Below are 25,813 nucleotides of genomic sequence, written 5' to 3'. Positions count from 1 at the left end.
TGTCTCATCCAATGCCGTTAAAAGCTGGTGGCCCTGAAGTGGAAATTTTGGAATCCAATATCACCAGACTGATCATAATGTTAACTGATCAGATAATAAATAACCTGTGCTCCAAATTAAAGCATCCTACAAACTCTTTCTCTTCCCTGTGTTGAAATCAAGTCTCATTGCACTGATTCCTACTTTAATCTAACTCATTCTCTCCCAGGACATCAAAACTGTGGAACTTATCACCTCCCTCGGTCTTCAATCTTCAAAACCTAAACTTGGCACAACTTCTTGATTAATACCATATTCTCTCAACTCTTTTCAAGCTTGGTGGCATCTTGGTCCTTTGTTTCTCATCATAAAGTATATATTTTTTAAAAAGACGTTACAGTATATTTTAAGGAGTTTTGTTTGAGGTTACAAACAGATTTACGTAATATGTATATATTTTGGGGCATGGGGTGATGAGAAGGCTCAATTCTACATTTAAAAAATAGTAAATAAACACGTTGTTGTACTTTTAAAGTTGTCAATGCTGTTTCCAGGGTTCTGAATGATCTCTGCCAGCAATTTTATTTATGGTGCCAGCTTCTCTGAATGATTATTCTGTTATCATCCCGAGCTTCTCACATGGTGGTAATATCAAAAGTCGTGGATTTCAAAGTAGAACTTTGAGGCTGCTTTTTAAACACAGGCAAATTCCAAAGGTTCCCGCAGGTCAATATTCTTTCACTCAAATGATCGAAGTAGTGCCTCAGGGTGTTTGATGTCTTCGCGGTAAACAAGCTGAACTTGGCTCAGACATAAGAGTCTGTGGAGAGTGTTCAGAAGGAGAAAATGTTTTATACTAATATGAAAAAGCAAAAGTAAAGGTATTCCTGAATTAAAATGAATGCTACTTGTGTACACTTTGAAGCACAATCTTAAAATGACCAAAAGTTATGAGGATGCCTTAGCAATTGAGCATTTCATTCCCAACTGGAAGACCATGATTTCTACCCCATGGTAAGGCCACAATTGGAGTATTGTGAGGAGATCTGGCCATATTCAATCAAAATGACACTGATGCTTTAAAGGGGAGTAAAGAAGGATAATTGTAGAATTCGAAATTGCTAAATTATCAGAAAAAGCCAATGAAATTGGACAGGAAAAGGTTGAGAAGGAACAAGTCTACTTTTTCCTATTGTAAGCTTGCTTAAATCATCCCAAACATTTAAAAAATAATTAAAACATTTTTATTCATTTATTCTCAGGATGTGGGTGTCAATAAGAATCAACCACATTGGTATGGGATTGGATTCGCACACAGGCCAGACCAGGTAAAGAGAGCAAGTTTCCTTCCCTAAAGGATATTAGTGAACCAGTTGGGTTTGAATGACAATCCGATAGCTTTTACTTTTACTGATACCAGCTTTTTTTTTGCTTCCTGAATTTTTTAAACTGAATTGAAATTCTCAAACTGCCACGGTGAGATTTGAATTCACATTCTCTGGATTATTAGTTCAGGCCTCTGGATTACTAGTCCAGTAACATAAATACACTATCATATCCACAGTAACCTTTCTTGTGGAACTTTTAGAAGTCTAGGTACACCATGTCATATGATTTTCCATGGTTCATTTGGGATGTTGCATCTTTATAATAGTCAAGGAACTTCCCCTTCTGAATCTTGTTAGCTGCTGTTTATGACGTTACGGTCATACAGGTAATCATTAAGTTTACTCCTGATAATCAATTCCGGGATCTCCTGAGTTATCCTTGTCTCACTCATAATGAACATCAAAGCCTCATCCTTTGACTCTCTTAGTACTTGGGAAGAAATATCATCCATCCCTGGGCATTTATTTGTTTTTAGCCCTTTCTTGCCTGTATGAATCCAATATAGAAATTTGCAGGATTTGTCATGGGATATAATGTTACACAAAATCACTACCCCCTATGCATCATCTAAAATTTGTATATTGCTTATCTCCCGTCAAGCTAGAGTGGTTAACCAATGTCTCATATGTTGTGTACAGTTGTTCTGTGACCGAATTGCAGCTGTTTGAATGTTTTAGGAACATACAAAATTGACGGGCAGGAAAAGACCGGCTGGTCCATCAAGCCTGCCCCACGCCTCATGATGACCGGAGCATCGTGACTAAACTCTTCCACCCTCCCTTCCTCCTCCCCTCGCCCCCGCCCCGACAGATGTGTAATCTCCTGGGAGAGGCAAAAAAACAGAGAAAAGCCCCAAGTCCAATAAGGGAAAGAAATACTCTGGAAAATTCCTCTCCGACCCCCTCAGGCGATCGAAACCAGTCCAGGAGATCACATGGACTCGTGCCACCTTGGAAAGCATAGCCTTGGTTTTAATCACCTAATATCCACAGCAATGATAAAACAAAAGCATCATTTGGAAGGAGGTTATGGTTTCCCTGCGGTTGGTGTTGACCATAATAGCTCAACAAGTTCTATTTTTTCATTTAGTGCTGCAATTTGGTATGTTGGTTGGAGATTGTACTCAGGCAGTGCTTCTTATTTTGAATTGAGGTCTTGTTGAGACTAGCTGTTTTATAATAACGAAATGATACTAATGAAAGAGTTTGTTATAAAAGAGGAGCTGGGGAAAATCACCGGTCATATGTTTTTGCATTTCATATGACTCAACAGACAGCAAGTTTATTATAAATATAAAGTACAAAAGAGCAGCTGATTCTAAGCTGACCAGTCACTGTAATATTTCTCAGTAAAGTTATTGTCATTGTTATCACTAAACATTTTCTCCATGTGTTCAAATAGTATTGGGCAGAAACTTGCTGCATGCCCAAAGCTCATGGGTTGTTATAAACCATGTGGCGAAGGATTGAATACCAGAGCTTAGTCTTCCATTGCTTCCAAGCCTTTATTCACAGAGCTCCGACATTACACCCATACCACTCCCTAGATCAGCTCTCTTATAAATAGATACGAGAGTTCCCAATTGATATGCATCACCTGGATTCAATTAACACTAATTGATACAATTAACATGGGTAACCCAATTCATGGGCTAAGCTCATTCTAATTCAGCTTTGTTCCATCCTTCTGTTCCGACAAACCATTGGAAGACAACTGGAAGATTAGGGTTCAATTAGAATAACATGTTTTAATCACCACGTGTTAGTTCGGGGAACAATGTATATGTAATAGCTAGGTGTCACTGGGCTGGATGCTATGGTTATTGCTCCTCTTGTTTCACCTGAGCTTCAAACATGTCATCCTAAATGCTCTTGCTCCTCCCTGCAACCCTATTGTGTTGAAATCAAAACTCATCATCTCCTACTCGACGCCATTCTTTCCCAAGATCTCAAAAATGTCTTCTCTTCCTCTAGCAACTGAGAGGCTTTAAAAACCCTGGGCACACCTCACCCACCCTTCACTTCATGATTGACTCCATCCTTTTTCTCGCACATAGGAACAGGAGGAGGCCATTCAGCCTCTCGAGCCTGTTCCGCCATTCAATTAGATCATGGCTGATCTGTATCTTAACTCCATCTATCCGCCTTGATTCCGTAACCCTTAATACCCTCACCTAACAAAAATCAATCAATCTCAGTTTTGACATTTTCAATTGACCCCCAGCCTTAACAGCTTTTTGGGGGAGAGAGTTCCAGATTTCCACTCCCTTTGTGTGAAGAAGCTTCCTGACATCACCCCTGAACGGCCTGGCTCTAATTTTAAGGTTATGCCCCCCCTGTTCTGGACTCCCCCCACTAGAGGAAATAGTTTCTCTCTATCTAACGTATCAACTCCTTTAATCATCTTAAACACCTCAATTATATCCTCACAGTGCCAGCCGTGGCTCGGTGGGTAGCTCTCATGCCTCTGATGTCATAAGGTTGTGGGTTCAAGTCCCACTCCAGAGACATGAGCCCCATAATCTAGGCCGATACTCCAGTGCAGTACTGAGGGAATGCCATCTTTCAGATGAGATGATAAAACGAGGTCCCATCTGCCCTCTCAGGTGGATGTAAACAATCCTATGGCATTATTTCGAAGAAGAGCAGGGAACGTAACACCGGAATCCTGGCCAATATATGTCCCTCAACCAACTTCACTAAAACAGATTATCTGGTCATTATCACATTGCTGTTTGTGGGAACTTGCCGTGCTGTGCATTTCCTACATTACAACAGTGACTACACTTCAAAAAGTACTTCATTGGCTGTAAAGTGCTTTAGGACATCCTGAGGTCATGAAAGGCGCAAGTCTTTCCTTCTCATAATTTACCCTTTTCACCGTTGGTGGTGCCTGTCCCTATGAGCCTGTGTTTAAAAAACAAAAGAGCCACGAGCCAGCAATGCAGAAAGAAGTGAGAACTGGGCAGCCAATTTCTTTCATCAATATTATTCAAAACCCTCAAGCTTGCCATAAGGGCAATTATGGTGCGATTTTATGGTGTCACATGACAGGGACCAGGACATTGCAAGGTTGCCTTTGACCAAATTTCTTACCACATCGCGAACGCGCGCAGTGAGTGGAGGATAGTTACATAATACAAATCACGTGCGTAAAATCAATCCCAGTCACTTACAGCAGTGCAGTCTCCAGGCGTGATTGAGGGGGGCATTACCCAATCATCTCCATTCTGACCGGGAATAGTGGTGATGCAGCCGTGAAGAAATGTCACACTGATGCAGTAACAGGTGCTGTTAGGATTGGTACTGAGGCACATTGTAGCGGAGTTTCACTCTGCGGATCACCATGTTCTACTTTCCTTGGGAGTGACTGATGCCGACACTGGGTCCCTGAAATAGAAATTGTTCTAATTCACATTACTAACTTCCCTTGCCTTAATGAGCACCGAGTTCGCAGAAAGAAGTTAATAAATCTGCACCTCCATTTTAAGAACCTGGTGGGCCAGCGACTCATTCAGTGACTCCACGCGGAGGTCAGCTGAGGTCAAATCGGGCTTGGGTGTGATGCCACCCAGGGAAGAATAGCTAGTCCAGGCTCGCACATGAAGAATAAAATGGTGGGCAGGGAAGGGAAATAAACTGGGGGGGTGGGCGGGGGTTTAAAAAAAAAAGATAATGTTGAAATGTGAGCCATTGAAATTTTGGATCTTTTCAGCGAGATTGTGAGAACAGCTCGGAGAAACAGTGACTCTCACAGAACAGAGGATCAGGGAGACTTCTGGCCAAACTGCACAGCTAAGAATTGTTTGGCCTTTAGGCCATCGATCACAGGACCTAAAGTTACATTTCTGGCAAAAGAGCAATAGCCAAAAAAGAAACATTTAAAGAGAAGGGTTTTGTTCCTATTAAAAGGGTAATGCCTCACAACAATTTTTGTTGACGTTTCCACTTGTGGGGGGAGAAATCCAAAACCAGAGGTCATAAATATAAGATAGTCACCAATAAATCCAAGAGGGAATTCAGGAGAAACTTCTTTACCCAGAGAGTGGTTAGAATGTGGAACTCGCTACCACAAGGAGTAGTTGAGGTGAACAGTGTAGATGCATTTAAGGGGAAGCTCGATAAACACATGAGGGAGAAAGGAATAGAAGGATATGCTGATAGGGTGAGATGAAGTAGGAAGGGAGGAGGCTCATGTGGAGCATAAACACCGGCACAGACCAGTTGGGCCGAATGGCCTGTTTCTGTGCTGTAAATTCTATGTAACATTCTGTTCGTAGAACAAACTGTTTTGAGCTGTTATTTCACTCTCCCTTTGTCCCCCTGCCTGTCCCACCGGCACCGTGTGTTGGAAATCCCAAGGGCTGCATACCGGCGGGTTTCCAGTAACGCAAAGTCCGAAAATGAACCCCAAGCGAGACAGTTTCACGGGGCACCCCCTAATTCAGAAAGTCTGTGGATTTCGGTATCTGTGAAAAGAGCATCCTGAGAATTCAATGATGTCCACCTTCTAGAAAGTGCTGCCGATATTCGACAATTAGAAACTGGTGTTTGTGCTCCTGTCTGGGACTATCTGTGGCCTTATCCTTGGCCAGCAGCTCCCGTACATACCTGTGTGCTCCTCCCTGGCTGTGTTGAATTGAATATTCCATTGTGTTACCCGGTAAAAAGAAAGAACTTGCATTTATATAGCGCCTTTGATGACCTCAGGACGTCCCAATGTGCTTCACAGCCAATGAAGTACTTTCTTGAAGCGTAGTCACTGTTGTAATGTAGTAAACCTAGCAGCTAATTTGTGCACAGCAAGATCCCACATACAGCAATGAGATAAATGACTATATAGTCAGTATTTTTTTTTAGTGATTTTGGTTGAGGGCTAAATATTGGCCAGAACACCGGGGAGAACTCCCTTGCTTTTCTTCAAAATAGTGCCACTGGATCTTTTATGTCCACCTGAGAGGGCAGACAGGGCCTCGGTTGAACGTCTCATCTGAAAGACGGCACCTCCGACAGTGCAGCACTCCTTCAGCACTGCATTAGGAGTGTCAGCCCAGATTGTGTGCATGTGACAAGAAGCTGGGAATTCAATATTTTTTGTTCGTTCCAACAGACACCTCTATGGGGATGTCACCTATGGCGATTTTTCCTTGTTCTTTGGGTCGGGTTGACTTTCCACCACCTGTAGCTCATTTTCTGACTGCAACGTGTCAGTTAGTGAACGTACGGTGTGGGACAGAGCCACACAGGCCAGAAGGTTCCCGGTCTCATCCCTGGTCTACGCTGAGTGAGCTGATCCCAGCTGTGGCGATTGTAGGCGCTCCGCTCTTGATTTCAGCACGAGGAAGGGAAAATCATCCAGGATACCTGACCCTGTAATCTCTTTCTGGAATTTGTGGTGTTCAGATGAGGATTGGATCAGGCTCCGCTGTGGTGTTCTCCCATAGTCGAATAGCCCACTGATGGCCACTGCCTCGGCTCGCACAACAAGATTAATGATTTGGACAAAGTGCTGGGGAATAACTCATCCCTGTGGAACAGTCTGCAAAATAGGATTTGCTATCTTCAAGAGAGGAGAGATAATTGGAGGGCATTACCCATTTAATATGGACCGTACCCAAACATTTAAATGTTTTTTGGCTATTTCTTGAAACCTAGATAAAAAGCAAGACTCTGTGCTAATATATTGCAATGATTTATCGGACCACCTGATAGTGAGTCATCGAGCAGAACTACAAGGGGTCACATTCCAGGGGAGGACACAGAAAGCATCGGTCCCCAAGATGCTTGTAACCATTCCCGTTGATCAAGAAAAAATATCCCAGGATTAACTGTCCATCAGCGAGAGACATGTTGATGTAAAGTTCACCCCGCACTCAACCCAAGAGAAAACTTGCTTCACAAAATCCACCTTACCCTGTCCTGGCCCATCTCATTACCTGTTCCTCTTACTCTCTGTTTTCAACATGCCAAGTTTTAAATTGAATGATTCACGATCATCCCATTAGTTTTGGTTCCCTGATGATTATGAGTCAAGTTTCATCTCCCTGGCAACACTTCTGTTTCTTAGTTACAGAAAGCGCAGAAGGAGAGCCAAGAGGCTGAGACGACACAAGAGGGGCCATTATGAAATGGAGCATGTGAAGGATGGGCTCCTTGTCACTGCCTCTCCTCCTGACTCAGGATTTAACATCTCACTCTATTTTTTTTTTCTATGGCTTGACATAAAATGTGCAGTAGAAAAAGAGATACACTGTTTAAAGAAAGAAAGACCGTGCATTTATATAACGCCTTTCGTGACCTCAGGCGGTCCCAGCCAATGAAGTATAGTCACTGATTTAGGAGCATTGTATCTCACAGGCATTGTCTCATAGCACGGACTCTACCATCAGCGGTAGGTCCTCCAGCCATCACACCACAATACGCCCTTCCCAAAGCCCTGCTCTCCCCACTTTCAGAAGCCTCCCCAAAGCCTATCTCATTAACCACGTCTTTGGTCGCTGTCCCTAATTGGCCTCCCAAACTCCTGCTCGGTATCTGGTTGGCTACAGTAAAGGTGCTGCACTAGCAAAAGTTACATAGAAACATAGACAATAGGAGCAGGAGTGGGCCATCCGGCCCTTCGAGCCTGCTCTGCCATTCAATGTGATCATGGCTGACCCTCTATCTCAATACCATATTCCATAAGTTGTTGTTTTTCTGTTTGAGCTGAAGCTGTTTAAGGGGCAGAAATTGCTGTACGTCGCGCCTGTTTTTTCAGGCTTAAAACGGATGCAGTGCAGGCCAATTTAGCATTGGGACGGTCTGCGCTCAATCTGCACAGGCATCGGTCCCACTGCTAAATTAGTGGGGGCTTTTGTTAGACATACAGGGTGAAAGCCTAAAACAGGCATTAGGCCCCTTCAGTATGTTAACGAGAGGCCTAACGCCTGTTTAAGGACCCCGTTACAAAATTAGTTATCCTTGAGCAGGAGCAGGCATTGGGCCCAGACTAATTTCTACCCCTAAATTTACATAAACCCCAGTTGTGCAAAGCTGTTTGTTTATTTTTTTGAAGGCCCTGGCTGAGGTACGGTTTGCTGGCATCTCTCCAGAACCTCACACAAATGTTTGTTTTTCATACATGCGTCTAGAGAGCCAGTGTCGGCACACTATTCAACAATGGAGGGCGTCGCAGATGAGCTTGACGCTGTCCACACCCCTATGTCCACACACTGGAATTGGCTGATCTTAATTTTGACAGTAGTAGGTTCCTATAATTTTTTTTTTTATTCGTTCATGGGATGTGGGCGTCGCTGGCAAAGCCAGCATTTATTGCCCATCCCTAATTGCCCTTGAGAAGGTGGTGGTGAGCCGCCTTCTTGAACCGCCGCAGTCCGTGTGGTGACGGTTCTCCCACAGTGCTGTTAGGAAGGGAGTTCCAGGATTTTGACCCAGCGACGATGAAAGAACGGCGATATATTTCCAAGTCGGGATGGTGTGTGACTTGGAGGGGAACATGCAGGTGGTGTTGTTCCCATGTACCTGCTGCTCTTGTCCTTCTAGGTGGTAGAGGTCGCGGGTTTGGGAGGTGCTGTCGAAGAAGCCTTGGCGAGTTGCTGCAGTGCATCCTGTGGATGGTACACACTGCAGCCACAGTGCTCCGGTGGTGAAGGGAGTGAATGTTTAGGGTGGTGGATGGGGTGCCAATCAAGCGGGCTGCTTTATCTTGGATGGTGTCGAGCTTCTTGAGTGTTGTTGGAGCTGCACTCATCCAAGCAAGTGGAGAGTATTCCATCACACTCCTGACTTGTGCCTTGTAGATGGTGGAAAGGCTTTGGGGAGTCAGGAGGTGAGTCACTCGCCGCAGAATACCCAGCCTCTGACCTGCTCTCGTAGCCACAGTATTTATATGGCTGGTCCAGTTAAGTTTCTGGTCAATGGTGACCCCCAGGATGTTGATGGTGGGGGTTTTCGGCGATGGTAATGCCGTTGAATGTCAAGGGGAGGTGGTTAGACTCTCTCTTGTTGGAGATGGTCATTGCCTGGCACTTATCTGGCGCGAATGTTACTTGCCACTTATGAGCCCAAGCCTGGATGTTGTCCAGATCTTGCTGCATGCGGGCTCGGACTGCTTCATTATTTGAGGGGTTGCGAATGGAACTGAACACTGTGCAGTCATCAGCGAACATCCCCATTTCTGACCTTATGATGGAGGGAAGGTCATTGATGAAGCAGCTGAAGATGGTTGGGCCTAGGACATTGCCCTGAGGAACTCCTGCAGCAATGTCCTGGGGCTGAGATGATTGGCCTCCAACAACCACTACCATCCTCCTTTGTGCTAGGTATGACTCCAGCCACCGGAGAGTTTTCCCCCTGATTCCCATTGACTTCAATTTTACTAGGGCTCCTTGGTGCCACACTCGGTCAAATGCTGCCCTGATGTCAAGGGCAGTCACTCTCACCTCACCTCTGGAATTCAGCTCTTTTGTCCATGTTTGGACCAAGGCTGTAATGAGGTCTGGAGCCGAGTGGTCCTGGCGGAACCCAAACTGAGCATCGGTGAGCAGGTTATTGGTGAGTAAGTGCCGCTTGATAGCACTGTCGACGACACCTTCCATCACTTTGCTGATGATTGAGAGTAGACTGATGGGACAGTAATTGGCTGGATTGGATTTGTCCTGCTTTTTGTGGACAGGACATACCTGGGCAATTTTCCACATTGTCGGGTAGATGCCAGTGTTGTAGCTGTACTGGAACAGCTTGGCTAGAGGCGCAGCTAGTTCTGGAGCACAAGTCTTCAGCACTACAGCTGGGATGTTGTCGGGGCCCATAGCCTTTGCTGTATCCTTAACCTTAACACTCCCGGATTAGGGAGGAAGAAATCAGCCCAAGCTCCCACTTCTGTTCACTAACCCCTGCTAGAAAATGAGCATCAGGTCACCACAGGATCAGGCTTGGCAGTGATGCCCACTGTGGTTAAATAGCCTGATAGCACTTACTGTCTAAATTTGTACATGAACAATGACGGCATTTTTCCCTTTCTCTCCTGGAGGGTATGGTTATTTGGACATCAGCTGCCCCTCCTGTGGCAATTTGTCATCCTTGAACCTGGACAGTTGGAAGACTGCTTGACCATGAGGGGCACCACAGCTGTGCCTGATTCTACAAACACACACACACACACACACACACATTCCTACAGGGACCACTGGATAGCAATCAGGAGCAGGAACCCAAGCTGATTTCTCCCGTCCGGAGCCCAGAACCCCAAGCCCAACTGTAGCATCCCAGCTGGGATCAGATCAAACCCTGGTGTAGTCTTGAAGGCCACTTGCTGTTCTCAACAAACCTACCAAGTGCCAGCCATAGCTCAGTGGGCAGCACTGTTATCTCTGAGTCAGACTGGTTCAAGTCCTACTCCAGAGGCTTGAGCACAAAATCCAGGTTGATGCTTCCAGGGCAGTACTGAGGGAGTGCTGCACTGTCAGAGGTTCTGTCTTTCAGATGAGACGTTAAACTGTGGCCCTATCGGTCCCCTCAGGTGCACATTAAAGATCCCATGGCACAATTTTGAAGAAGTGCAGGGGAGTTCTCCCCGGTGTCCGGGCCAATATTTATCCCTCAACCAACATCACTAAAACAGATTATCTGGTCATTATCACATAGTTGTTTGTGGGATCTTGCTGTGCGCAAATTGGCTGCTGCATTTCCTACATTGCAACAGTGACTAAACTTCAAAAGTACTTCATTGGCTGTAAAGTGCTTTGGGAAGTTGTGTAAGGCACTATATAAATGTAAGTCTTTATCTTCTTTTACCCTAAAGGACAATGCTTTACACATGCAAGGAGTTCAGTTCTTTGACCTTCTGATCTGCTATTTCCAAACAAAGACACAGACGCAATGTTGTTGAGGACATTTTTATACTGTATTAATAAATACAGAAAGATCGAAATGTTCTTGTCTAAATAAAGAATACAAACAATAGTGAAATACTTGTGTTCGGTGTCTGGCAGGATATGCCTTTGGAATATTACAGATCCTAATTTTTATAGTTTTTTATCTGCAACTTCACAAAGAGACTGCAGAACTCGGAAGATTAACACATTGAGATTACTATGGTCACAACAGTGCTCTAGAGAGCCGCACAGAAACAGTCTGTGTCGTGAAGTAGAACCTTCTTTGTGTCCAGGGTGGAGTCTTCCATGAACGGCCATGTGGGGACCAAGCTCAGTAGCAGTAATCCGAATAATCTTCCTCCACGTAGTTGGCTGGGAATAAACCTATCTGAAAACAGAGAGCAGACGACGTTACAAACGGGCCATGTTTGCACACCAACTTACATACCGTCAACACCGGACTGCAGCGGTTCAAGCGGAAGGCACAAGCATCACCTTCCCAAGGGTAGCTAGGGGATAGGCACTAAATGCCGGCCTTGCCCACATCCCGAGAATGAATTTTTAAAAAAAACCCAGCTTGTTCTTCACTCCATTCCCCCCAATATTTGCTGCCCCAAGTAGGGTTGCTCAGATGGTCCGACAATCAAGGGATGGGATGTGCCATCACTGACTCTCAAAAACAATGGGGGAGACATCACATAAGAACATAAGAAACAGGAGCAGGAGTAGGCCATACGGCCCCTCGAGCCTGCTCCCCCATTCAATCAGATCATGGCTGATCTTCAACCTCAACTCCACTTTCTTTTTTTTAATTTCAAAATATACTTTATTTCATAAAATTTAAAGATACACACGGTTTATACACAGTTAAATAGAGGGCACAAAATGCAGCACAGCATTCAAAGCAATACAGTACAGATTGTATACACTATGATCTCATTGTTACAATTTTAAAACACAGTACATATCTTCGAATACATTTGGTACAATACAAGGTGGGGTGGCCTTACACGGTGGCCTTTCCCCATAGAGCCTTTCCGTCGGCCGCACCTCATCTCATTGCGTCCCGCAACACTCGGTCGCGGACAGCTCCTTCAGCTGGAAGACCGGCAGGTTTCGGGCGGACCAAAGGGCCTCCTTCACCGAGTTGATGGTCTTCCAGCCGCAGGTGATGTCTGTCTCGGTGTACGTCCCGGGGAACAGCCCGTAGAGCACGGCGTCCTGTGTTACCCAACGGTTGGGGATGAACCGGGACAGATACCAACACATCTCTCTCCACACCCTCTGCGTGAAGGGGCAGCCCATCAGGAGGTGGACGGTGGACTCCTCCCCAGGGCAGCTCGCGGTGGCGCTGAGATTCCGTGCGTGTTGGAAGGACCGCACTGGGAGGGCCTTTCTCACCACCATCCAGGCTGCATCCTGGTGCCTGTTGGTCAGTTCTGATGACGAGACGTTCTGCCAAATGGCATCGACTGTCTGGTCGGGGAAAAACCCGATCGAGTCCACCCTCCTTTCCTTGCAGGACTCTCAGAGCGTTTCGTGTCGACCACTGTCTGACGGCCTTGTGGTCGATGGAGTTCCTCCTCAGGAACTTCTCCACCTGGGACAGGTGTGGGGGGGACAATCCAACTGGACGGGACGTCCTGTGCCTGCTCGGCCAGCGTGGCCAGACCCAGACTTCTTAATGTGTTGGACAGGTAGAAACTCAGCACGTAGTGACACTTGGTGTTTGCGTACTGGGACTCTACACACATCCTGAGGCAGCTACACACAAAGGATCAGAGCGGCATTGGGCACGCTCTTTCACCCTTTGTCTGGGGGCTTGTACATGGTGACCCTGCGGACGCGTTCTATCTTGGTCCTCCGGACAAAGTGAAAGATAGCTCGGGTGACTGTGACGACGGAGTTGTGGGGAATGGGCCAGACCCTGGTCAGGTAGAGCGACACTGCGAGTACCTCACACCTTATCACCAGGTTCCCGCCGGTTATGGAGAGGGATCGCTCCACCCACAGGCCAAGCTTCCGTTTGGCCTTGGCGATCCGCTCCTCCCAGTTCTTTGTGCTGGCCAGGGGCCCCCCGAATCAGGTCCCCAGGACCTTCAGGTAGTTGGACTTGACAGTGAAGGGGACAAAGGATTGGGTCTCCAAAGAAGATGGCCTCGCTCTTACTTTGGTTCACCCTGGTCTCTGAGGCCAGCTCAAAACGATCGCAGATGCCCATCAGCATATGGACCGACTGCTGATCGGAGCAGAAAATGGTGAAGTCGTCCATGTACAGGGAGGCCTTAATCTGAGATCCTCTGCTGCCAGGGATCATCACCTCCCTGATACCTGCGTCCTTCCTGATGGACACGGCAAATGGCTCAATACAACATACAAACAATACCGCGGAGAGAGGTCAGCCCTGCCTGACTCCAGACCTGATCGTAAAGCTCTCTGACTCTCACCCGTTGATTAGGACTGCGCTACAGATGATCACGTAGAGCAGTCGCATCCAATCGCGGATTCCCTCCCCCAAACCCATTTTGGAGATCATGTCCATCACATACGTGTGGGATATTCTTTCCCGCCCGATCCTGATATCCCTTGATTCCCTTAGAGTCCAAAAATCTATCGATCTCCGTCTTAAATATACTCAATGACTGAGCATCTACAGCCCTCTGGGGTAGAGAATTCCCAACATTCACAACCCTCTGAGTGAAGAAATTCCTCCTCATCTCAGCCTCAAATGTCCGACCCTGTATCCTAAACGTAAGAAACATAAGAAATAGGCATTCGATAAGATGCCACATAAAAGGTTGTTATGCAAGATAAGGGCTCATGGGGTTGGGATAATATATTAGCATGAATAGAAGATTGGTTTACGGACAGAAAACAAAGTGTAGGGATAAACGGGTCATTTTCAGGTTGGCAGGCTGTAACTAGTGGATTGCCTCAAGGATCAGTATTTGGGCCTCAGCTATTTATAATCTGTATTAATGACTTAGATGAAGGGACTGAGTGTAATGTATCCCAGTACTGTTCACAATTACTCCCCTGCAATTGTGTCTCCATTTGTGAAATCCTATAATTAATATGCTATCAATTGATTTTTCATGTGTCAGCCATGGCTCAGTGGGAGGCACTCTCACCGCTGAGTCAGAAGGTCATGGGTTCAGTCCCATTCCAGAGACTTAAGCAAAAAATCCAGGCTGACTCTCCCTGTGCAATACTGAGGGAGTGCTGCTTTGTCAGAGTCGCCGTCTTTCGGATGAGACGTTAAACTGAGTCCCCAACTGCCCTCAGGTGGACGTAAAAGATCCCATGGCACTATTTCGAAGAAGAGCAGGGGGAGTTCTCCCCGGTGTCCAGGCCAATATTAATCCCTCAACCAACACCTAAAACACATTATCTCATTGCTGTTTGTTGGAGCTTGCTGTGCGCAAATTTCCTCTATTACAACAGTGGTTACACTTCAAAAAGTAATTCATTGGTTAGAAAGCATTTTGGTACGTCGTGAGGTGGTGAAAGGCGCCATATAAATTCTTTCTTTCTTTTGCTTATTAAACACGTGCAAACGGGGTTGTTTTAAACATTAGAACTGTACAACCCATGCCTTGCGAGGGTTCATCTGCGAGCACAGCTCGGAGGGGTAGAGGAGGGGGGAGAAAGAGAAAGATTGAAGCCAAGAGTTTTCCACACGGACCTTGCCGTATACTTCTCCCTTCCACCAGCCGGGCGACCCTTTCTTGTTGATGATTTTAACCACGTCTCCTTCTTTCAAGCTCAGCTCTGACCGGTCCCTGGCTGAGAAGTCGTACCGGGCCTTCGCTGTCCCGTAGCACTTCAAACTCGCCCCTGAGAAGCCAAAAGAAAAAAATATCGTCACTTGTACCTTTGTCATGTCTCTCCCTGTTTCGTCCGCTAGAGTTGCCAACTCTGGTTGGACACATTCCTGGAGGTTTCATCACATGACCTCCCGCCTCCAACCGCCCCGCCCCCACACTCCCACCATTGGCCGCCTGACATGTCCACCCTCGTGATGCCCCGCCTTCCCACGGCCAATCAGAAAGTGAATAGATTCTTCATTACCCGATTGGACGATTCTTGACTGCCAGTCAAACAGCCGTCTCTCCCCCCATCTCCAATATTTTTATAACTAGTGAACAAAAGTGTTCAAATAATTTTTTTAAAAACACAATTTTTTTAGCGCCCCTATGATTTTTTTTCCCTAGGTTTGCTCACAGCAGTATTCTGGAGGTTAGTCTTTAATTCCTCGAGACTCCAGGGCAGTCCTGGAGTGTTGGCAACCCTATTTCTCTCCCCTCTTACCTGAAAGCAGTGACTCTTTGCTATGATGGGCCTCAGCAGCCCTGTGGGATCTCACCGTGGCCTTTTTTCATATGTGAGCCCTGACACTGAATGTCAGTGGGGTCACCACTGTCAAATCCAACCTTGTTCTTCACCCAGTATCCATAGTTGAGGAGTCGGGGAGGAATGGTCACTGGATAGTGATCAGGAGTAGGGGTCTTGGCTGATCGTTCTCTTCATTACCATGGAGACATTCAGATCAATCATAAGCCTCCATCCCCCCACAGATGAGAGATTAAACCTGAACTCTCCTGAAACATACAACTTGGCACCACATGAGGTGGTGCATTTACCCTCTGGGCCATTGAGGCAGCTGACTGCCCTGTATTTTTAATCAGACTGCTCTGTTTTTTATTGTTTTTGTGTCAGCTTAATAACTTTTACTGGTACCAGCTTTTTATTTCCCAGATTATTATCTTTTTTTTTTAAAACTGAATTCAAATTCTCAAAGTGCCATGGTGGGATTTGAACTAACATTACCAGAATTATTAGTCCAGCCCTCTTTATTACTAGTAACCATAACATAACCACTACACCACCATACCCACAAATCTTGTCTACTCTTTTATGTAACGCCTCTTGGCTCAGTTGGTAGCACTCTCACCTCTGAGTCAGAATTAATTGTATGATTTATATCAATTAGTGTTAATTGTATACAGGTGGTGGGTATTGATTGGGGACTCTCTTGTATCTTTTTATAGGAGAGCTTAGCTAAGATGTGGTGCATATGAAAAGGGAATCTCTGTGAATAAAGGCTTGGAAGCAACTAAAGACCAGGCTCTAATATTCTATCCTTCACCACCGGGCTATCCAATTTTAACAGGTTGTGGGTTCCAAATCCCACTCCAGGGCTTTCAGCACAAGATCTAGGCTGACACTCCCAGTGCCAGTGCTGAGGGAGTGCTGCACTGTCAGAGGTGCCGTCTTTCAGATGAGACGTTAAACCGAGGCCCCATCTGCCCTCTCAGGCGGATGTAAAAGATCCCATGGCACTATTTCGAAAAGGAGCGGGGGAGTTCTCCCGGTGTCCTGGGAAATATTTGTCCTTCAACCAACATCACTTAAAGAAAAAACAGATTTTCTAGTCACTTATTTCATTGCTGTTTGTGGGATCTTGCTGTGCACAAATTGGCTGCCGCATTTCCTACATTACAACAGTGACTACACTTCAAAAGTACTTCATTGGCTGTGAAGCGCTTTGGGAGGTCGTAGAGGTCGCTATATTCTTTCTATCTTTGTTAAAATAGAGAACAAAGGAATTTTATCGCAATGGGTTACACAGTCATACTCTCATACCACGCAACTCCTCCTTGGTATTTGTCAGTTTTGAACTATGGATAGTTTGGTGCTTTAGTCAATGGCCACTCAGCACTTGGTTAACAATAAATGGAAATCTATCTGAAATGCAACAGGTTGCAGCCTAGAGTAGTGAACAAGATCGCAGACGAGATGGGAACTCAAAGTTCTCAGTTCTTTCGTCTCATTGCTAACTCACCTGAAAGTTTAGGAACCGTTCTGTTCTCAGGTTCGTTAACAGGATTTTGCAGAGATGTATCCATTGTTTTAAAGCATTCCTTTAAGGAATTATGTTGGTAAAAGTCCACCAAATCCTGCAGTGAAACAAATATTTGTTTTAATTTTGTTTGGTGCAGATTATTCTTTGAAATAACTGACTATTTCAACATAAGTAGAACAGGTTGATTAATGGACATAAAGTAATCCAGAGGCCTGAGAGTTAATGAGAGTTGAACGTAGGACACCCGTGTGCTGAATATGAACAGCGGAGGGGGAAAGCTTTGCAAGTGACTCAAAAACAAAATCAAAAATCAGCAGGGCTCAGTGCTGGGGCCTCAACTATTTACAATATATATCAATGACTTGGATGAAGGAACAGATTGTCTTGTGGCCAAATTTGCTGATGATACAAAGATAGGTGGAAAAGCAAGTTGCGATGAGGACACAAAGTGTCTGCAAAGGGATATTGACAGGTTAAGCGAATGGGCAAAAATTTGGCAGATGGAATATAATGTGGGAAAATGTGAAGTCATCCACTTTGGGAGGAAAAATAAAAAAGCAAAATATTATTTGAATGGAGAATACTACAAAATGCTGCGGTACAGAGGGATCTGGGTGTCCTCGTACATGAAACACAAAATATCAACATACAGGTGCAGCAGGAAATCCGGAAGGCAAACAGAATATTGGCCTTTATTTCTAGGGGGATAGAGTATAAAAGCAGGGAGGTCATGCTACAACTGTACAGGGTGCTGGTGAGACCACACCTGGAGTACTGTGTACAGTTCTGGTGCCTTTATTTAAGGAAGGACATACTTGCATTGGAGGCAGTTCAGAGAAGGTTCACTGGGTTGATTCCGGGTATGGAAGGGTTGTCTTATGAGGAAAGATTGAACAGGTTGGGTCTATACTCATTGGAGTTTAGAAGAATGAGAGGAGATCTTATTGAAACATACAAGATTCTGAGGGGACTCGATAGGGTAGATGCTGAGAGGATGTTACCCTTCATGGGGGAATCTAAAACTAGGGGGCATAGTCTCAGAATAAGAGGTCGCCCGTTTAAGACGGAAATGAGGAGGAATTTCTTCTCCCAGAGGGTCGTGAATCTTTGGAATTCTTTACCCCAAAAAGCTGTGGAGGCTGAGTCATTGAATAGATTTAAGGCTGAGTTAGACAAATTTTTGATCAGCAAGAGAGTCAAAGGATATGGGGAAAGGGCGGGAAAGTGGAGTTGAGGTAAAAATCAGATCAGCTATAATCCTATTGAATGGCGGAGCAGGCTCGAGGGGCCGAATGGCCTACTCCTGCTCCTATCTCTTATGGTCTTATGGTCTCATAAATGAGCTGGAGATGCCAACGAATCAAGGCCCAGTAATCAAAGAATTGTACAGCATAGAAGGAGGCCATTCGGCCCATCGTGGCTGCGCCTGCTGTTTGAAAGAGCTGTTCAATTAGTCACTCCCCGGCTCTTTTCCCCATGGCCCTGCAAATTTCTCCTCTTCAAGTATTTATCCAATTCCCTTTTGAAAGTTACTACTGAATCTGCTTCCACCGCCCTTTCAGGCAGCGCATTCCAGATCATAACAACTTGCTGCCGTAAACAAATATTTCCTCTGGTTCTTTTGCCAGTTACCATAAATCTGTGTCCTCTGGTTACTGACCCTTCTGCCACTGGAAACAGTTTCTCCTTATTTATCCTATCAAAACACTTGATGATTTTGAACACCTCTATTAAATCTCCCCTTAACCTTCTCTGCTCTCAGGAGAACAATCCCAGCTTCTCCAGTCTCTCCACATAACTGAAGTCCCTCATTCCTGGTACCATTCTAGTAAATCTCCTCTGCACCCTCTCCAAGGCCTTGACACTAGTTTTGTTTTAAAGTCAGTAGCTACCAGAACAGCCCTAGAGAAGAAATCATCACAGAGTGCATTATAAAACTAGGAAATAGTTAGTGGCTCACAATGGCAGTGATCTCTTGCAGTGGTGTATAGGAGACCTCCCTGCTGCTGGTTAAAGTACACGCACTAGTCCTATAGCGGTACCAACGCTGGTTTAAAGCTACTACGATTTGAAGTTATATACTCACCAGTAATGATTTGAAGGCCCTCTTCTCCGTGACACGGAATAAACTATCTGCCGTTGTCACCTTGATGTGCTTTACTTCTACATTGAACCTGTCACAAAACACCGTGAAACATTAACATTCAGCAACCCGTTGTCCAAAAATCTTGCAGAACATCTATTACTAAATTCTGAGAAGTTGCACTTTGCAATTGTAGCGAACGAATATTCGATAAATTTGACTGCATTAATTTGTTTAAAATAAATGAGTGAACATTCCCCATTGAAATAAGGCAGAAGAATTTCATATGAATGTTTTAAGCATTTGTACGTGAATTTCTCAAAGTTTAACTTCACCCTAAGTATGCCTGATGAATGGAATAGTCAATATTACAAAGTTTCAGCCGTGGCTCAGTGGGCAGCTCTCTCGCCATGTAGTCAGAAAGTTGTGGGTTCTAAGCCCCACCCCAGAGACTTGAGCACAAGAATCTAGACTGACACTCCAGTGCAGTACTGAGGGAGTGCTGCACTGTCGGAGGTGCCGTCTTTAGGATGAGACGTTAAGCTGAGGCTCCAACTTCCCTCTCAGGTGGATGTAAAAGATCCCACGGCACTATTTCAAAGAAGAGCAGGGATGTTCTCCCTGGTGTCCTGGCCAATATTTATCCCTCAACTGTCACAAAAATAGATTATCTAATCATTATCACATTGCTCTTTGTGGAACCTTGCGGTGTGCAAATTGGTTACTGCGTTTCCTACAATATAACAATGACTGCACATAAAGAGTACTTCATTGGCTGTAAAATGGTTTTGAGACATCCAGAGGTTGTGAAAGGCGCTATATAAATGCAAGTTCTTTCTCTCTTTCTCTTCCGTCCACCCCATTTCTCTGAATTTCCTCTTCCCAAGCACCATGTTCTCAGGCCTCTCCTAATTCTATCTGTGACAGGCCATGAGCGTTTTGCACTAGCACTGACGGGTGACATCCTTGCTTTCTTGCTCCCTGTCCGGGTGAAAGCACCTGGCATCTGCCTGGAGCTTCCACTGATGACAAAGAGGATGGAGGTCAAGAAATGGGCGCATGCGAGAATCATGGGCTTGCAAACTAACGGCATTATTAATGAGGAGTCAATAATTTTTTGTGGTTAGGATAAGCCAAGCAGATGGCTTAGCTGGTTAAATGGATATTTCGTCCAATTTGATCCATGTCAATGATACACTAGTCCCAGTTATAAATGCATACACACTGCAGTGAATCTCGTCTCTCACACAGATTTGCACACGCGCACACATTGTACTAGTGAATCTTGTCACATTACTAGTGAATCTTGTCACACTGCTAGGGAATCTTGTTACACACACTGTATTGGCAAATCAAGAAATGAAAATTAAGATTATATTTATACTACGAGATAATTGTCCCTCATTACTTGATGCTGATGGCGTATTCTCCTGCATCCTTCACTCTCTGCCTCACTAGGTAGGTGCCATCCGAACGACCACCTAGTAACGTTTCTGCCTGACCACGTTCCATTGGCCCAACGTACCTACAAGAGGAAAAGCTCAATAAGAACCATTAACATTCCAATGCTCTCATTTTTATATTTCCTGCAATAGAGTGGAAATTGGTCAAAGTTCATTTTTTTTTTCATTTTCGGGATCTGGGCGTCACTGGCAAGGCCGGCATTTACTGCCCATCCCTAGGTGCCCTGAGAAGGTGGTGGTGGGCCAGGGATCAACGGTCCTGGATTATACCATGGATCAGGAGACCTGGACTGTACCATGGATCAGGAGACCTGGACTGTACCATGGATCAGGAGACCTGGACTGTTCCATGGATAAGGAGACCTGGACTGTACCATCGATCAGGAGACCTGGACTGTACCATCGATCAGGAGACCTGGACTGTTCCATCGATCAGGAGACCTGGACTGTACCATGGATCATTCCATGGATCAGGAGACCTGGACTGTTCCATGGATCAATGTCCTTCAGATGTTGAGTAACCAGGCCATCAGATGTAGCCCCAAACACTGGGCCAAAGCGAAGGCAGTTTACACAGTAAGACCACCACTGTAGCTTCTACCAGCTGGACCATTAGTGACGCTGAAGGTGCCAACTCAACCCTCGTGTTTGCAAAGAGCTACCTTGGTATGATTGGAGAGTGGTAATGGGGAATCTAACCAAATAAAAACTAATGGGCACATAATCTAAGCTGACACTTCAATACAGTACTGAGGGAGTGCTGCACTGTCAGTGGTGCCTTACTTCAGATGAGACATTAAACCATTGCCCCGTTTGCTCTCTTAAGTGGACATAAAAGATCCCATGGCACTATTCGGAGAAGAGCAAGGGGAGTGCTCCCCGGTGTCCTGGTCAATATTTATCCTTCAACCAACACCACTAAAACATATTATCTGATCATTACCACATTGCTGTTTGTGGGACCTTGCTGTGCCCAAATTGGCTGCTGCGTTTCCTACATTACAACAGTGACTACACTTCAAAAGTATTGAATTGGCTGTAAAGTGCTTTGGGACATCCTGAGGTTGTGAAAGGCGCTATATAAATGCAAGTTCGTTCTTTCTGCACTGGCAGTTGTTTATGGATTGACCAGTGCTGGCTGCGTAGAAGGTTCCATCAAGGTTACTTTGGAAAAAGCTTTGCTCTTCTTTGGAAAGATGTGTGTCCCAGTTTGTACCTTGATGTGCAACATTACATTTTACCCTCTGCCAAATTATATCGTGCTAGCCTGGGAGAAACATCCAAAAATATTTTTATTGGGAGAAACATATATTCACAGTGAAAGTATTTCTAATGAGACTATTGTGCTTACCAGGAATAGGTGGAATAGTCTGTTTGAGGTGCCTGGAAGATAAAAGTACATTGAAAATCATATTAAAGATTGCCTATTTTGATTGTCCAATGGTATCTACCCAAGTAGTTTTAAGACTTTTCTGTGTGGGGGACTCCCTGTAAATATAGACCAACTCCCAGAGACCCCCTGCAGATACCGACACACACTTGGAGACCCCCTACAGACACTGTCTGGAGATGGGTATCAGGAGGAGGGTGCAGTGATGGAGTGTGTGTGTTGGGAGGAGGGTGCAGTGATGGAGTGTGTATTGGGAGGAGGGTGCAGTGATGGAGTGTGTGTGTATTGGGAGGAGGGTGCAGTGATGGAGTGTGTATTGGGAGGAGGGTGCAGTGATGGAGTGTGTATTGGGAGGAGGGTGCAGTGATGGAGTGTGTATTGGGAGGAGGGTGCAGTGATGGAGTGTGTATTGGGAGGAGGGTGCAGTGATGGAGTGTGTGGATTGGGAGGAGGGTGCAGTGATGGAGTGTGTGTATTGGGAGGAGGGTGCAGTGATGGAGTGTGTGTATTGGGAGGAGGGTGCAGTGATGGAGTGTGTGTATTGGGAGGAGGGTGCAGTGATGGAGTGTGTGGATTGGGAGGAGGGTGCAGTGATGGAGTGTGTATTGGGAGGAGGGTGCAGTGATGGAGTGTGTGTGTTGGGAGGAGGGTGCAGTGATGGAGTGTGTATTGGGAGGAGGGTGCAGTGATGGAGTGTGTGTATTGGGAGGAGGGTGCAGTGATGGAGTGTGTGTGTTGGGAGGAGGGTGCAGTGATGGAGTGTGTATTGGGAGGAGGGTGCAGTGATGGAGTGTGTGTGTATTGGGAGGAGGGTGCAGTGATGGAGTGTGTGTATTGGGAGGAGGGTGCAGTGATGGAGTGTGTGTGTTGGGAGGAGGGTGCAGTGATGGAGTGTGTATTGGGAGGAGGGTGCAGTGATGGAGTGTGTGTGTATTGGGAGGAGGGTGCAGTGATGGAGTGTGTATTGGGAGGAGGGTGCAGTGATGGAGTGTGTGTATTGGGAGGAGGGTGCAGTGATGGAGTGTGTGTGTATTGGGAGGAGGGTGCAGTGATGGAGTGTGTGTATTGGGAGGAGGGTGCAGTGATGGAGTGTGTATTGGGAGGAGGGTGCAGTGATGGAGTGTGTATTGGGAGGAGGGTGCAGTGATGGAGTGTGTGTGTATTGGGAGGAGGGTGCAGTGATGGAGTGTGTATTGGGAGGAGGGTGCAGTGATGGAGTGTGTATTGGGAGGAGGGTGCAGTGATGGAGTGTGTGTGTATTGGGAGGAGGGTGCAGTGATGGAGTGTGTGTATTGGGAGGAGGGTGCAGTGATGGAGTGTGTATTGGGAGGAGGGTGCAGTGATGGAGTGTGTGTGTTGGGAGGAGGGTGCAGTGATGGAGTGTGTGTGTATTGGGAGGAGGGTGCAGTGATGGAGTGTGTGTATTGGGAGGAGGGTGCAGTGATGGAGTGTGTATTGGGAGGAGGGTGCAGTGATGGAGTGTGTGTATTGGGAGGAGGGTGCAGTGATGGAGTGTGTGTGTATTGGGAGGAGGGTGCAGTGATGGAGTGTGTGTGTTGGGAGGAGGGTGCAGTGATGGAGTGTGTGTATTGGGAGGAGGGTGCAGTGATGGAGTGTGTGTGTTGGGAGGAGGGTGCAGTGATGGAGTGTGTGTGTTGGGAGGAGGGTGCAGTGATGGAGTGTGTGTGTTGGGAGGAGGGTGCAGTGATGGAGTGTGTATTGGGAGGAGGGTGCAGTGATGGAGTGTGTGTGTATTGGGAGGAGGGTGCAGTGATGGAGTGTGTGTTGGGAGGAGGGTGCAGTGATGGAGTGTGTATTGGGAGGAGGGTGCAGTGATGGAGTGTGTGTTGGGAGGAGGGTGCAGTGATGGAGTGTGTATTGGGAGGAGGGTGCAGTGATGGAGTGTGTGTGTATTGGGAGGAGGGTGCAGTGATGGAGTGTGTGTATTGGGAGGAGGGTGCAGTGATGGAGTGTGTATTGGGAGGAGGGTGCAGTGATGGAGTGTGTATTGGGAGGAGGGTGCAGTGATGGAGTGTGTATTGGGAGGAGGGTGCAGTGATGGAGTGTGTGTTGGGAGGAGGGTGCAGTGATGGAGTGTGTATTGGGAGGAGGGTGCAGTGATGGAGTGTGTATTGGGAGGAGGGTGCAGTGATGGAGTGTGTGTATTGGGAGGAGGGTGCAGTGATGGAGTGTGTATTGGGAGGAGGGTGCAGTGATGGAGTGTGTATTGGGAGGAGGGTGCAGTGATGGAGTGTGTGTGTATTGGGAGGAGGGTGCAGTGATGGAGTGTGTGTATTGGGAGGAGGGTGCAGTGATGGAGTGTGTGTGTATTGGGAGGAGGGTGCAGTGATGGAGTGTGTATTGGGAGGAGGGTGCAGTGATGGAGTGTGTGTGTTGGGAGGAGGGTGCAGTGATGGAGTGTGTGTATTGGGAGGAGGGTGCAGTGATGGAGTGTGTGTATTGGGAGGAGGGTGCAGTGATGGAGTGTGTGTGTGTTGGGAGGAGGGTGCAGTGATGGAGTGTGTGTGTATTGGGAGGAGGGTGCAGTGATGGAGTGTGTGTGTGTTGGGAGGAGGGTGCAGTGATGGAGTGTGTGTATTGGGAGGAGGGTGCAGTGATGGAGTGTGTGTGTATTGGGAGGAGGGTGCAGTGATGGAGTGTGTGTGTATTGGGAGGAGGGTGCAGTGATGGAGTGTGTGTTGAAGCCCATGAACACAAAAGTTTGGACCCCCCGCCCCGATTTAAACTGTGTTTTTGTGGGTTGCCTGTATTTTCTGAGTTTACATTTTCTGTCAGTCAGTCGTGTAACAACCCTAAGTTAATTCTTGCATTGTTGATGCTCAAAAATACTTGGTGGGTAGCCACAGTGTGAGAGTTGCTATGGCAACACTAACACTTGCTGATAGTGAGAGGAAGATGGATTCGCACGTGGTATTTTTAAATTTCCCAAGCTTGTGAGAAAGTAGTTTTGTTGCACTATTATCTTATGTACGGGCAGTAAATTTGTGTACAGCACAAGTATGAGGTACGTATCTATTGCAGGCTGCTTCAGGATACACTTTGCACGAGGCACTCCATTTTGTGACTGACCAGATATCGTGGGCTGGATTTTCCTCTCGGGAGGAATCTCTGCAAGAAAATGGGACCAAAATAGCCTGGCGTGGCCTACCGTCAGGCTCCTGCCCCGAGCTCAGTTTCCCTCCCCCTGTCCCCGCAGGTACCACTGCTGGCTGCCTCTTCCCCATCCAGCACTGCGGAGTGGCGGATGGGGCCTCGCCTTCCCATTATATTTCCCTCCCGTCCGCCTCTCTGCCTGGGCCTGCCTGGTGGAACGTGCCCTACAGGCCCAGGGTAGAGGTGGTAATGGTGCCGATGTCCACAAATGGCGGGGGGAGCGCCTAGTAGAGGCCAAGGATTAAAAAGGAGTTCTAGAATTAATTGGTCAATAACCTCATTAAATTGGGTATTTCACCCAGCGAAGCCACAGAAAAGGAAAGTGATCACACTGATGCAGGAAGGGGTGCTCTTTTGAAGTTGGGGTTGAGGATCAGTCCCAGTCCCGGTCAGTCAGTCCCTCTGGTAACATAGAATCAATACAGATACACAGAAGGAGGCCATTCGGCCCATCGTGCCTATGCCGGCTTGGCTGGGATTGGGAACTCTTGGCGACATCTCGTCAGCACTCTGACACTCTACTCCAGTCTGCCCCCTCCCCCCCCACACTCAAACACCGTCTATAGAGAAGGATCTAGTACACAAATCAAGTTTT

General features: G+C 46.4%; 1 protein-coding gene across 3 annotated transcripts in view; it reads right to left on the bottom strand.

The window, feature by feature from the left end:
* Nucleotides 1-11,249: 11,249 nt before the first annotated feature.
* LOC137304416 (proto-oncogene vav-like) overlaps nt 11,250-25,813 on the bottom strand; it is an 88,469-nt gene continuing 73,905 nt past the window's right edge. For 2 of the 3 annotated variants that reach the window (XM_067973006.1, XM_067973005.1), the window contains exons 22-27: nt 22,006-22,037; nt 20,600-20,716; nt 19,195-19,282; nt 17,088-17,202; nt 14,928-15,079; nt 11,250-11,626 (exon numbers count right to left, since the gene is read on the bottom strand). In XM_067973006.1, coding sequence (XP_067829107.1) covers nt 11,393-11,626; nt 14,928-15,079; nt 17,088-17,202; nt 19,195-19,282; nt 20,600-20,716; nt 22,006-22,037 — 738 coding nt within the window. In that variant the 3' untranslated portion in view covers nt 11,250-11,392. Of the gene's footprint in view, nt 11,631-14,927; nt 15,080-17,087; nt 17,203-19,194; nt 19,283-20,599; nt 20,717-22,005; nt 22,038-25,813 lie in introns of all 3 variants that reach the window. The other variant, XM_067973007.1, reaches the window with a different exon arrangement.

Source organism: Heptranchias perlo, chromosome 37, assembly GCF_035084215.1.
Source record: "Heptranchias perlo isolate sHepPer1 chromosome 37, sHepPer1.hap1, whole genome shotgun sequence".
Taxonomy (NCBI): Eukaryota; Metazoa; Chordata; class Chondrichthyes; order Hexanchiformes; family Hexanchidae; genus Heptranchias; species Heptranchias perlo.
Note: the sequence above shows the minus strand (reverse complement) of the source record. Positions and strands in the feature narration are given on the sequence as shown.